Here is a 14,804-nt window from a genome sequence, read left to right as displayed (position 1 = left end):
TCCTACTTTATCATTGCGAACGTCCGTCTACATTTCCCACTTCGCCTACAAAGTGTTTTGTTCAGACCAAGTTCGGGGGACTTCCCAAACACACAACTTCCCAAAGATGTCAAAGATGGGGGAAGGGGAAACTTTTCTGGGGACTTCCAAAGCTTCCCAACCTTTAATACATTCCCAAGAGTGACAATGCATTCAGTTTTCAATTCAAAAAGTCTACGCAGAGTTGGTAAAACCTGATTTTCAACACAGGCGTTTTCTCTGCACAGAGTTTACGGGAAGGAATCCTTTCTTATCATTCCTTGGGGTCCGGAACCCATTAGAAAAGGCGGTTTAGCAATGCTTCAGTTGCAAAGCTTTAACAATTTTAAAACCGGATTTCTTCTTCTAGAAAAGAGGAAAGAAAATGATTTACGGTACTATGTAGTTTTCTAGATGGTTTTGTTTTCTCACAAGGATATTTTTCTTGTCACCTTCAATAACAGTTATCATCATAATCATCATAAGCATCAAGCTTCCAATCCATTTCTGAAAATTACGGATAAACAATATCTGAAAGAAAGTAATAAGAAAATAATATGAGTGCGCATCAACGACTAGAGCTGCTGGTGGTTAGGAACTTGCCCTTTGTCTCGACAGATTACCAAGAAGGTTGTCTTATCTTGACACCTAACACTAGCCAACAAAGAGTATAAGGAGCCTATGGAGGAAAGGTTTTTTGCCCACCAGGGGTTGAATATATCGATTACATTTTGATTTTATGGGAGAGCTAATGTTAACTATCGCTGGCTCCACTGGTCAACTCAGTGCCAAGCTTTGGTCGCACTGCTTAACATGTGCTTAGTTATTAAGGTATCAGTATGCCCCAAATAACTATCATTCGTTGGTGCCTATTTACGGTCGGGCGTTTCACGAAATCTTCACGAAAACCCCAGTAAAGTATATATTTTCTGAAAGCTTAAGAACTGCAGATTACGAAGGTATATTCGTTAAAATAAAACAAATTGACTCTCGTGCCGCCCGTAACCGGCCGTGATGAGCACTGATGAGCGTTGGCCTTTGTTCCACTTATGATGTCATCACCTTTGACCAAAATTAGCATCATCTATACTCAAGTTCTGCAGGAGGAAAAGATCTTTGCAATGATACCTCAATGGAGCCTGAAATATGCACGAAAATGCTCAGAAATTGTAGTGAAAAACTCCAAGCAAAATTTTCTGCGACTTGGCGACTACACTTGGCTACTCCATGGTAAAAATTGTCCGTCTCGATCATACTTTCTGAGAAATTTTTTTAACTTGAAGCAAGCCCAGTAGAAGGTCAATCACTGCATCACAGAGATAACAAAAGGAGAAAAAGGAAAGGCGAAAAAAAAAAATTAAGAAAACGGAAAAGCCTGAAGACGTAGGTCACTTTCAAGTACTGACCGGAATTATACAGCCAAACGGATCTTGTAGATACAGCCAAATGCTCGAGTAATATCACTGAACCGGAGCACAAGAACGCACATCACTGTAAAGTGTGTGATTCTGATCAGCATCCCATGGTCCATTACGATAAAGGGAGATATCCCATTCCGTCCATGTTCGTCCAACAGATCTGCACAATAATCTGCACAATAATCTGCCCAACAAAAGCCACAATGACTAGTTAAAACCGCAAATAGTATTGAAACAGAATTGTGTCCAGACACTTACAATTTTGTTCTTGCACAAGTGCCTGTTAAAACGTCTTTCAAAATTGATACCTGGACCAAATACCTGCATGGTTATGATGATTTTATTATAGTGCAATACTTGCGTTATGGTTGGCCCATTAATTATCAGTCAAATGTGTCTACATTGAAAAACCACTCCTCTGCCATCAAAAATAATTTGTCTCATGGATTATCTGTCTGGAGAACGTGCTCACAGAGCAATTATTGGCTCACAGAGAAATTACATGTAATCCGTTTTCCTGTCCATGCTTTGTGTCGTCGTTACAAACTATGCCAAAAAGGGACAGTTCAAAGTCACGCGTGGTTGATGATTTAAGCTTTCCTGAAGGTGTATCAGTTAATTCAGGAATACCGGAGGATAGTTATTTAAATCATGAACACACGTTAGTACTCCTGGGTGTTGATAGACTCATTCATTTCATTCGATTACATGGACGCCATTGTCATATCTATAAGAAAGACCGTACCTTGCCCGAGCCTTCCGACAAATACCACTGGATCCTAAGGATGTTCCTTTGCTTGGTTTTGTTGTTAACAATCAACTTTATATAAAATTCAAAAGTCACCATGGTATGTTAGCGAGTAACAGAAGCATTGATTCACACATTAACCACAGACAGTTACCTTGCAGATGTACACATTGATGACTTTTATGGTGTTGAGATATAGCAGAGTTAGCAGGTGTAGCATTCAATAGGATGACTAAATTGACTGAGGAGCTAGGCTTGGAAGCCTCGGCTCCTGCGTAAGATTAATTGCCAAACACCCAAATGCTTGTGCTTGAAATTTGGTTCAATACCAATGACATGACAACATCGGTTTCTGAGTTTAGATTAATGGACTTTAAAGCTGAAATTTCTCGTTGGCTTCACCTGAAGCGAGCCACTAAACATCAATTGCAAGTTCTTGTTGGTAAATTACGTTACGTGTGCAGTTGTGCGCGCCCTGGAGGAGCTTTCAGCATGTCGCGTTTGTCGAATGACCTGCGCAGTTGTGATTCACGTAGGAGCAGCATTCCTGTGTCATACGACCTTAAACTAGACTTGCAGTTGTGGCCACATTTTCCTGACAAATACAATGGTGCCTTTGTGATAGGCACAGAGTTTCTAGAATCCAGTAAACAATTATTCAGTTTCCGCAGATGCTAGCCTGACAGGATGTGGAGCCATCTGTGAAGGAAATATTTCCATGACCTTTTCCGATATGTATTACTCAGCAGCAGTTACCATTACGGATAGAACTTCTCACGGTGGTTGTGGCAATCGAGCTACGGCAATTAAAGTTAGCAGGCAGATGCATAATGATCCACTGTGACAACCAGGTATTGCATGCGTTGAAATGATCAACTCTATGCGTAGCAGGAATAATTTCTTACAAACCTGTTTATGGGAATTGTGGCTCACATTAGCGGTTAACAATATCACGCTCAAGGCTGAGCACATGTACATTCCTGGTCGTGAAAACACATTAGCTGATTGTCTTAGCATGTGGCACACTGATGCCATGAACCAATCATAATTCCAGGCCGTAACAGTTGCTCTTGATTTGCACCCAGTTCCAGTCGACCCACGGCTGTTTTCCGTTAACCTACACTTAATCTGCTGGCATTTAACATTAGTATTTTATTACCCACTTTGTAGAATCCCTAGTCCATTACCTTGGTCTGGTCAAGAAATCAGCACTCAGTGAAGAAACACTGCGTACGCGCATAACTCAGGCTTCGAGCCTATTTCTTGTTTTGTAGAGTTTATAACCTACTCGCCTTTCCAGCAACTGAACAGGTCTATTGGCTCTATTTAGCCTTCCTTGTAGGTTCTTTTTCATCATATAATTCTGCAAATAATTATCTGAGTTGCCTTAAGCAAGTGAGTCTATATTTAGGAGCCAATGCTACCTTTTTTGCAGAGGTTAATGTTCTCAAACAGGCTTCCAAACGTGTGCTTGCTAACTGAAACCACCAGTACGTAACATTTAGTAGACATTAGACATTTTGTTAGTCATTTTCAAGTTATTGGACTTTCATTTTATCTTGTATTTTTCCGTGTGGGCAGTTTTCCTTGTTGCCTTTTTTTCGTTATTTGCGGAAATCAAATTTAGCTCCCACCACTAAAGCAAATGTTGTTAGTAATTCAGCTATTCACTTACGAATGTGTGATAGATAGATAGATAGATAACTTTATTTCAAGTCGGGTTGATGAGGCTGATTAGGCCTCTAGCAAGATTATGCTAATTTACCGAGAAAAATAACTTTAAACGAAAGAAAATTGAAATTAAAAAATTACAAGAAATAAATATATAAGAGCTAAGACTAGGTTACATATGTAAATTTACAATAGATCTAACCGCAACCTTAAGATCTTTAAGTGTGTGGTGTCAGCTTTCAACAGGACCACTGTTTTCCCCGGGTATACAAAACCAAAACATCATCTTAGTAATTGGACCCAGGACAGTCAAGCACCGCTATTTGCTACTCACACCCCAACAGGATTCAAGCCTGTTGGAGGGCATCATTTTGCTAAATTCCTTAAGTCCTGTATTGTTAACATTAGGTTGGACCCCACACAATACTCTCCCCATAGTTTAGGAAGAGGAGGTGCTACTTTTTCCTTTTAAACGCTGAGGCCTCGGTCTCTGTTTATTAAGTTCTTGGATGTCTATATAGTTTATTTAGTTCTCGACACCTCTTAAAAACTCACCGTTGAGTAAAACACCTTGGAGTTTGGGGGTCTATCTTCTCTTAGATTCTATGTTTGTCATTTGTCAATACATTTGTTGAACCCCATCTTGGTGTGACAGTGATTAGTCTTCAAGCATGCTAAATATCAGATAAATACGTATTTAATTCTATCATTTCCAACGTCATTTTACCCGTGGTCTTCATTTTACCTCCGGTCTGCAGTCTGCAGTCTGCATTTTAGCCCTGGTCTACAGTCTGCAGTTGGCGTATGGAAAAGGTAGAATCCGGAATCCTGAAACGGAACCGGAAGTGGGACCGGAATCGGAACCGGACAAATAAAAATTGAAGATGTTTTGAGGGTGCTACTCACAATAATTGCTTAACAAGAATTGCATCTCCATATGTAATGTTATTTTCTTTATGTCGCTTTTTGTCCGTCCGGGGCAAAACGGAGACGAAGATACTGGAGACGAAAATTTCTTGCAAGAGAGCAATTATTGTCCGTAACACCCTAAAAACATCTCCAATTTTTTAATGTCTGGTTCCACATAACACCTTTCATAAATTAATAAAAATCACATACCTTGCACGTTTTAGGAGATAGCAGTGTAAAATAAGAAAGATTGAATTTGATTCGATTCAAATTACTCTAGTCGTCGTCCAAAATACGTCTTCGAAACTCGTGCCGCCATTTTGCTTTTGCCGACAACTGCACGAAGATTTACGAAGATAAATTCAGCGATCGTGACTCTCGGTCCCAGTATCAATTAAAGAAGGGCCCTTTCGTCAATCCCTTCAAGAGCCTTTATGAAGCTTGGAAAAAGATTGAAATCCTTAGCTCTGCGCTGCGGAGTTTGTGGCGTCTGCATTGAATGGAGGAGCAACCTTGACGTGTATGGAACTGGATGGCTCATTGGGCTCAATGATGCTAAAAGGAAAACGCTTCAGCGATCTCGATATTCTTGATCTCAAAGAAGTACAACGTAGTACGTCTCCACGCGCGGTAAGTTTCGAGCTCCATAAACTTAGCTTATTTCAACACGTTTTTCTAAACAAGTTAAGAGCTGAGGTCATACGCACCAAGCCAGCGGACTGCAGACCGCGGACTGCAGACCGCGGACTGCGGACCATGCAGACCATGCAGACTGCAGACCGTGCAGACCATGTAGACTGCAGACCGCAGACTGCGGACCGTGCACTCCATGCAGACCTGCATTTACTTTTGACACGCATTTTTTTTTTGTTTCTCGCCACAAAATAGTGTTTAATTATATATCAGGGTGTTTGTTGTTGTGACCAATATATGCACAGGCGCTAGGCCGCGCAAGCTCGGTATGTGACTGTTGATTCAATAAACGAACGCGCTATAGATTTGTATCACAAACACAACCTCCATTTCCCTTCTAGAATCTCGTCATCGATCTTCTGACTCTCGCCAATCGCTATAGCCGCGATCCCAAACTCGTTAAGTTCCAGAAACTGTTCTTCAGTTATTGCTTTTCACGCACCGACGACAATGACATGGCACCTTTCACCGCCATTCACCAACAAGTGAATCTTCCGGAAAAGGTGATATAAATCAAGCTTTTCCCGAAACCTGTCGGGAGCAGACCCAAAACATCTTTCTTCTCTAATAATACTTCGATGCATTCTTTCTGTTTATCCTTTAAAAAATCAATATGTGGAAACAAATTCAGAGCAGTTCTTCGTCTTCTCTACTCAAGGCCACCATTTGGGTTTTTTTTTTCCTCGCATATGACGCCATGTGGCTTAAAGCAACCAAAATGGTGCCATGACGACTCCGATAAGTCGTTCGCTTTTGTCGTTAATTTTTACGTGCTTGTGCAATATTGCAAAGGGATATTTTATTTTGTTGTGCAAATTTGACCCACAATTGAATCGTTTCATGATGTATAATTTCACTATTCAATATCAAAGATATGGCGTAAGCATACCTTCAGTCTCTTTCTTGCTGAGCCACATGTAGTTCAGTAATAATGGAGTTTGCGCAAGCGGTATGACTGATAACCAAATTTGACAAAAAAGATAAGGAAAACGAATTTTAACGAAACCGTCGCTTGGAATATATTATTCGCCTAATGGGATCGACTCGATACAAATTTACGGGTTATCTACAGCATTTGCATCGCATTTAAACGATGGAATTGAAACAGAATATTCAACTGGACTTAAAATGAGGATTTTAATCTCTATCGCTGCTGTTTCGCGACTGGCCAGCGTTTAATGAACAAATTCACCAATTCAATAAAAAGTCGCTGAATAGGAGGTGAGTGAAAGCTCCACAGCTTAGAATGAAACAGAAAATGTGTCCCACCAAACAAACTTCCCTGCTGTATTCAATACTTCAGACGTTCCCTCAATGGCCAATTAAAATGCAGAAATGTTGTGACTATTACAACTCTGTAGTTCGTGCCGAGTTTGGAATCGAAGGCTGTTCTCTGCGTGAACCTCAACCCACACATATACTTTCCTTACTTTTAACTCTGTTTCCCGCTGTTTACCTGATGAAAGACCTAGCATTAAACAACGTGGGGTTTCAATGAAGTTAATTTTGTCAAGAAGTCGAACTCCCTAAAACTTAGCTGGGACCGAAGTTAATTTAAAAAAATTCCAGTCCATATTCTTGATTGGTTGGAATTATTGCTTTCCTTAGTCCAGCAGGCATGTTCTGGTTTACTCATTAAAGACATCGTTGAGACCACTTAAGAACCTCTACGCCCAAGAAACCAGTACAGCTAAGTGATATGTTATTGAAGGCACTGGAATTTGAAAGTAAATTTTGGGAGGCAGATTCAAGTCTAGCTAGATATTCTCGGACGCTCACAAGCGAGCACTTGCGACTGATTTTCCAACACAAGACATGTTCACTCAAGTTAGCGTGATATTCAGTGATCTTCTATCGCGGACAGAGAGAGATTCCTTGTGAATAAATTTTAGATATCGACAAATTACACCATCATGTTTTCCAATGTGTTAATTAGTTGCTTATAATGCATGTGGGTTTCATGTGGATTTTATCATCAGATCATGTATGGATTGTAGGCTAAACGCCCCCACCCTAATCACCTCTCATTAATATGCGAGCTAAATGTTTAAAAATAATTAGACTCTGTAATTGCCCTTCACATAGGGCGAATGACCCAGACAGACCCGTTTCTTTGTTTTTCTACAAGCAGTAAACAGTGGTTACCGTTTTTGGCTTTGTTAATGAGTTGCAACCCACTGTGACTCCAGTAATTAATTGCTTGCTTTTATCTGATTGTACATTTATACATTTACCACTGAAATTGGCTGAAGAAATTTGCACAGCTTGAGTTAGCGATCAAGATAAGTTAAAACCTTTATTTCCCTTACACCAAGTTGTCTACACATTTTTCATACATGTCATTCTAATTCAGGAGTAAGAGGTATCTTATGTTACTGGCTTACTACAAGTTTTTACAATGCATTTTTCGATTTCTGTTTTCAGACTTACATAAAGATAGTGGATCGAAAACCGATAACATTAGGTTTTCCTCGGTAGACTGTTAACAACATTATTTCGGTTATTTTACAAACGGCACAAACGATTTCCAACCAATCGCGGATTGAAATAAAAACAAACATTAAACAAAAATTAGCGAAAAAGGGAGAAAACTAAACGCCATAATGGCCAAGACAATGCATGTTTGCCAATTAATTAAGATATATATATAAGGAAGAAACTCTTGAAAGAGCTCGAAGAGCCAAACGAGACAGAAATAATTCCGGCAGGCGGCGGGGGAGGTGCACTGAAGGGCATGCTTGACGTAGCTAAATGTTACGGCGTGGAAAATCTTGTTTTGATATCGCTGAACGAGACATTTACAGTGTTCAGTTCTGTCCTTAGTTTCATTTCCAGTTTAAGCCGGAACGATTTCAAAGTAGGTCTTAATTAACAGGACCTAGTTCTCAAGAACTGAAGTTGACATTAATAACTTCCTTTCTCCAGAATCTGGTTCTTAACCGACAGATGACACATATTACTTATCAATGATTGAAGAAACTCTACATCTAGTATCTCTTAGGATAAAAATGAACACGAGTCACACCTAAGAATTTAAATTCCAGTACGATAAAGGCGTTTTTCTAAAATTGTAGGACGAGCATACCTATTATTGTTTAGCTCCACCGGGAATTAACAGACGACTATTCTTTGCCATCATTACCTGTTACTTGCTTCTCTGCGTTATTTACTCTTGAAAGATTTATATTAAGACGTTACACCATGATTAATAAACATTGCACATTTTCATAATTCTGAATCCTGAGTTTTGGGTCTTGAAATCTTTCGACAGGATTCTCGAAGTAAGCAATATATTAGCGGAATACAGGTCTCCTGTGGGTTTACTGATAGCGCCTTCAGGCTTGACAATGTCATCCACAGATCTAGATTGTAAAACCAGTGTTGCAATTTCTTGCGGTTTTCGATCAAATGGACGTTTAAACAATCTGCTCAGACGCCGGTTAGGGCGAGCATTCGACGGCGAATCATCACCATTTTTATGAGCGCAGGTTTACAACTTGGCCGCGGTAATTAATTACAACCGAGTTTCGGCCCCCGGTGTGGAACTTCTTCGCCAGCTTGAATATCTTCCTGTCGTTCTAACACTTCCTCCTTGGTTGTTTGAACTGTCGAGCAGCAGGGCTCCCATGTTAGAGCTTTTTCCCTGAAGCCTGCAGGTTCTGAGGCAAAGGGAACACAGGGCGATGGTTTCTTTACCTTTTTGCGTCATAAAGAAGTAGATTAAAGGAGAAGCAGAACAGTGACTGAACAATAGCCAAACACAGACGGTGTAACCAATGTTCACACTTGTCGGGCTAAATTTTCCGGAAAAGACAAATGTGAAGAGAAACAAGAAAATATAAATCGGCGCCCAGCAGATAATTATGGCAATCAAGTTCAGTAAGATAATCTTCACGGCTTTTCTTTGTCGTTTGTGCTTACTAAGAACTCTCCTGAAAGAATCCCTTTCACTTCTGTGCAGTTGAAGATGGAAGCTTCTCTTTCTTTTCACAAGTGTGTAAATTGTTATCGAATGGAAAATGGAAATCAGCATTAAAGAACCAAAAAAGATCGCTAGCTTCGCTATAGTTGCATTTCGGAATGTTTCAGAATCTGGCCAGACCTCCGAGCAACGAAAGTTGTCGCCAAATTTTTTCATTTTTTTGAACCGGACGTAAAAAATTGAATCTGCTATTGCTATGATCCACGCGACAGGCATAAAGTGGCACACCAACTTCTTTCGGAGCCGAACATTAAACGGAAACCGCACCGCGAGGAACTTCTCGAATGTTATGGTCAAAAGATTCATCAAGGACGCTAGGACTGCAGTATTCTGTACAAAGGTTACTAGACGGCACATCGTTGGGCCGAAGATCCAGTTATGGTCAAAAACGTACAAATCCAAAGTTACGAAGGGTATACAAAATATTGTGATAAGTAGATCTGATACGACTAGATTGAGAGTCGACAAGTTGGAGGAATTCCGGCGCTTGGAAGAAAACAGAGTGGCAATCAGAATGGGAATATTGCCAAGAAGTGATATCGCCACAATGAAAAACAGCGAGAAGACGATAAAGTTGCGTTCTCCTTTGGTAAAAGTACACTCTAACGTGTAGCACAAGGTGGGTCCGATGGAACCGTTGGCTGTTGAGCTGTTCATACCGGCTGGTGGGCTCAAGGTCAGTGTCTTACAGGCAACTGATCTTTGCGGATTGTTCTCGGAAAATAGATATGCGAGATACCAACGGAGCCTACACACGCCGACACCAAGAGGTGACTGTCGGCGAATCACAAGACAGACTCACTAACATCCTGTCAAAAAATAATACACTACAAACAGAACATAATTATCATAGTTTGCATTAAATGAAATGCCCAGAGCTCCAACATGAATAATGTATTTGAAGAAAAAACTAATCATTTCTTATTGCGCCCTAAAGAGATAAACTGCGTATCACTCTTTTAGGAGATATTTCATGCAAAATGATAGATATTAATCGGCAATCTTTTATTTTTTGTTAGACTAATTATGCGTTGAGCAAAGATAACATCGATATAGTTCTACGCGAAATACGCAGTGAGCAATTGCGTGTTCGGCAATTTTTTTCCCGTGGCTTTTCCGTTCAGCTAGATTGAAGATGTCGAGTATGTTGATTGCGGCTAAATCAAGACAATAGTATGAAAACAAAACACCTTGGCCGATAAACATTTGCAAATTCTGATATTCGATTATATGGCGTCCGTTTTCAGGTGTTCCCTGCTTGCAGGAAACAATGCCAAAGGAAATTAAGAATCCAGTTTTTAAACTAAAGCATCATGTTGCTTATACCCAGACACTGAAAGTTCCTTAATGATCAATATATAAGTGACAGAAGTACAAGTTTTTTTTAATGATTTTAGAAAAAAAAAAAAAAAGCTGAAAATCGCTTACGCATTTCCACGCGCAATTTCTTCAGCGTTCAATCATAACAGAAGCCATTCATTTACATACATCACAGTTTACAGACATAATTAGACAGCGTTTTTCATGTTGTCTACAAGCCTGGGAAGAGGCCATACAAGATGAATAAATCTGCTGGGTATAACATATTTTATGGCATATTAATAACGCCACCTAATGTTTTCCCAGGCAAACACACAAGAACAGGGTGACGGAGAATGCAACGTAACTCAACTTAGCCACACCGCTTAGGACTTCGTGTCCTTTGGACAAACGCCTTATGTCGCGATGGATTAAGCCTGTTTAAAAAATAATGCAAATCGTAACGTAATGATTATTAAAACTTTATTTCGCAATTCGGAAACAGTTAGGGTTTTTTTTTTCCACAGGCTAAGTATTATGACATTTTACCATAATAGTTGGGAAATTTACAACATAGGACATGGCTTAATGAAGCATTTTGTTCACGCTTTTTTTGAGCAAAAGTGGTAAAGTTTGCAATCTTTATCGAGATGTGGAATCTTATATGTGTCAGGGGAAAAATAAAAATAAAAATCTGCTCATCTTTTTGTCTCAATGACATCCATAAGCGAAGGCGGTGCGACCTTCGGGGCGGCTTTTAGCTGGTAGGCTAAAAGCAATCAATAATATATAAAATACTGAATGTTGTATAAGTTATCATGCACTACTACTTGACTTGATGGTCAAGAAGCATACAGTCAGGAATTCCTGGTTTAAGTATCATAAAAAGCAAAATATTACTTTTACCCCTGGGAGTGGGAGGTAAACGTATCGACAATTTAGATTTCACATGATAAGAAACTGGCTTTTAAATTTTACTGTATTTTTATTTATTAGTTTTTAAATTATGAGACTTTGATCAATGACAGTCACAACAAAAAAAAACATTGACATGCACGTAAATGTGCCTTTCTATAAATGGTTTCTCTTTCTTTCTGCTGGATATTCAAAATAACATGGAATGAATGTTAAATAAAGATATTAAACATGAAAGCAAAATCTCGAACGCTTGAACCATTAATACGTGACTACAGTCTTGGCAATGGCCTTGAAAACGACCGATAATTCTGTCCATCGATGATTTGACATTTCTTGTGGAAAATGATGTAATTTATGAGGTCAATTTTCTTTACATAAGAAAACTTACCTATTAAGCAAAATACGGCGCCCAAAAGTTGAAAATAAAATAGATTCCACTCGGCATCACACTGATTCATTTACATCAATTTAATGTTGAAAAGAAATATCTTTCAGCATTAGTTTTAAGGAAGACTAAACATATGTCGAGTCTATTATATATGCGTACACTTGTAGAATATAATTAAACAACCGCAAAAAAAAAATTCTTGTTCCACAATTGCAATAAGAAATTTTTATCGGTGTCTTAAGCCGTAGACCGGTGTAGAAGCTCCATTTTCCATCTATAACAACTATTACTGCCTTTTTTAAGTTTAAAGATTTACCTTACAAAAGATTTCATAGACATTCTATATTTTAAGTAGTTTGTCATCTCACTTCGAACGTCATGTCGTCGGGTTATAATAATTCAGTCATGCAACGTTTGTTTCTTTAGTTTTCAATTTAGGCCTTCCATCAAAGGTTTCTAGCACAAAAGCTTCAATGTTCATTCAGTTCCTTCTTCGAAAGCATTTTTGACCCCACGTAAAGCGTGTGGCCGTTGGTGGTAGCTGACAGCACAATATATAAATCTTGATACATTTTGCCAATGAAACAGCCTGCGCCCTTATCTATGCAAAATACCAGAAATCTTGACGGAAAAAGACCAACAGGGCGGATTCAAAGTTTTAATATTTGCACCCAAGAATAAATCTTCGAAATGTTTGCGAAAAGTTTGCACCTGTGCGTGATTAAATCATGTTTTATCAGTTAAAAAGTTTTATCCACGTTTGTGCGAATATGGCGAATAAATAATCGCCGTAGCCATTTACAAACCTTTTAGAACTAATTCAAGGAGAAAAAGTGTTATCGTCGCCCGTAGGTCAAGAATAACTGTTCCTTCCCATTTCGGGTGGAGCCCCACGACCTCCTTGTTACATAATGGCAAATATATTTAGAGAAGCAAAAGTCGGATCGAAAAGCTCATGATGTGACTGAATATTGCTTGGAAAACAGCTTGCTGACCACAAACAAAAACAATTTTTGGCGGTACGTTTTGTCGCCGAAATCCCGCTGACAGTTTTTAGCCATTAGTCAGCAGAATGCAGCTGGATGTCAGATAATCACAAACATAGAAATACACAGTTTACCTTTAACAGTTTTACGTCCGATGGGTTTTAATCAGTCAATCTGAAAATTTCCAAGTAACAGAAGCAACTTACTTTTCGGCTAACAAACGTTGTCTTAAAAGAAAGGTCTCTCTGAATCTTTGGATGTGGGCTCAGTGCTGTCACAGTTTGATTTCAAAAACAAAACTCGAATAAATCAAACAGATGTCAACAGTTGTGAAAAGAAGACAACAAAACGTTAAGCCATAAAGGCAAAAAAAAAAAAAAAAAAAAAAAAAAAGGAAGAAAGACAAAAAAAAAAAAAAAAAATCCGAAATGTCAAGAGCAACGTAATTTAAATTAACAAAGTTAACCTTTTCTTAAACTGGTTTTGTTAATATATTTTGATTTGACGAATAACTCAGAAACGGAAAGTGGAATATTATCAGAAAATGACGTAACACGAAAGGAAAAAGAAACGAAGACAACCTTGGTGACAGTTGGAAATAAGGTTTTCAAAACATGATGCTATTGGCAAATGATAACGGTAAATGGCAAGACTTTACGCAAAGCTCTGCTTATCAAATCAATAACTATATTTCATTTCAAAAGGAAATTTGAATTGGGTGCGCGGAGTGTCAGAAATGTAGAGAGGTAGAAAATTTAGCCGGCACCTTTTAAACTGAACTTCTGCGCATAGTTAAATCATTTTCGGAAAATTAAGCTATCTTACCATTTCCACTTTCCTTCAATAAACATTTTTTTTCCTATTTGCCTTTCGTTCGTATTACTATGACAAAACTTCTGAATTTCATTCTGAATCCGGTTTTCATATCAAAAGTTCAAAGCAGCCGAGAGATCTTGCTCATTAAGAAACGAATTAAAAATTCACCGGACATAAAGAGCTATTATTTCCAAGGATTCCCAATGAAATTAAGGACTTTGCAGTTTTTTTTTGTGAAATGTAACAGAGGCACTGTTTGAACTCAAGCTACATGTACTTAGCAGATGAGGTTTAACACCTTACTTATAACCCTCACAGTAAGAAAAATTAGACACTGATAGATGGACTACTTGTAAAATATGAAATGAACAAACCTGCTTTCTAACGAACGCAAACCATGTTTTTCCTTCAAAAAAAAACCGGATCAGCTAAACGTATCAACTTATGGGGTCTGTAGTCGGAATTAATCTTCCTTGACGTTCCCCGCTTCCTATTAGATTTCATGCTCATGTTAAGCCACTGCTTTGAAGTTTCCATTAATTTGAAGCCAAATTTGAGTCGCTGAAAAAATGGGAAAAAAGATGTTTGCTCATGAAAAAATAATGGCTTACTCTAAAGGATGCAATTTCATCGTGGTTTCCGGCAGTTGCGACGGACGTATAAGGGTTGGATAGAATGTGACCAAGGTTATTGGAAACATTTCACAACAAATTAATTCAGTAACTCGGATGCACGAGTGAAAACGAGTAATGAGGTTTTACCATGTTTTTTAAAAGAGAAAAACTCAATTTTCACGAAAAACATTCTTGCGTGAAGAAGTCGAAGTTTGTTTTGTATATACGGCATCCCATTTTAAGCCGCGGAAACAAATTATGGTGAAAACATTACTGAAAAAGATGGCATTTAACATATATGCGTCCTCTAAACCCATTCATGAAAAATGATTGAGTTTTCTATG

The 14,804-nt window shown here is 38.7% G+C and overlaps 1 protein-coding gene across 1 annotated transcript; it reads right to left on the bottom strand.

The window, feature by feature from the left end:
* Positions 1-7,727: 7,727 nt before the first annotated feature.
* Positions 7,728-10,229, bottom strand: LOC110044975 (neuropeptide FF receptor 2-like). The gene has a single exon (XM_020750559.2). The coding sequence runs from the start codon at positions 10,094-10,096 to the stop codon at positions 8,972-8,974; it is 1,125 nt and encodes a 374-aa protein (XP_020606218.1). The 5' UTR covers positions 10,097-10,229; the 3' UTR covers positions 7,728-8,971.
* Between the last annotated feature and the right edge of the window lie 4,575 nt (positions 10,230-14,804).

This window comes from Orbicella faveolata, unplaced genomic scaffold (genome assembly GCF_042242905.1).
Source record: "Orbicella faveolata isolate gen_17 unplaced genomic scaffold, um_ofav_v1 contig_1, whole genome shotgun sequence".
NCBI classification, from domain to species: Eukaryota; Metazoa; Cnidaria; class Anthozoa; order Scleractinia; family Merulinidae; genus Orbicella; species Orbicella faveolata.
This window is presented reverse-complemented; position numbering and strand designations above follow the sequence as displayed.

Coding starts and splice junctions, on each gene's coding strand:
- LOC110044975 (XM_020750559.2), bottom strand. CDS start 10,096: ATGAACAGCTCAACAGCCAACGGTTCCATCGGACCCACCTTGTGCTAC.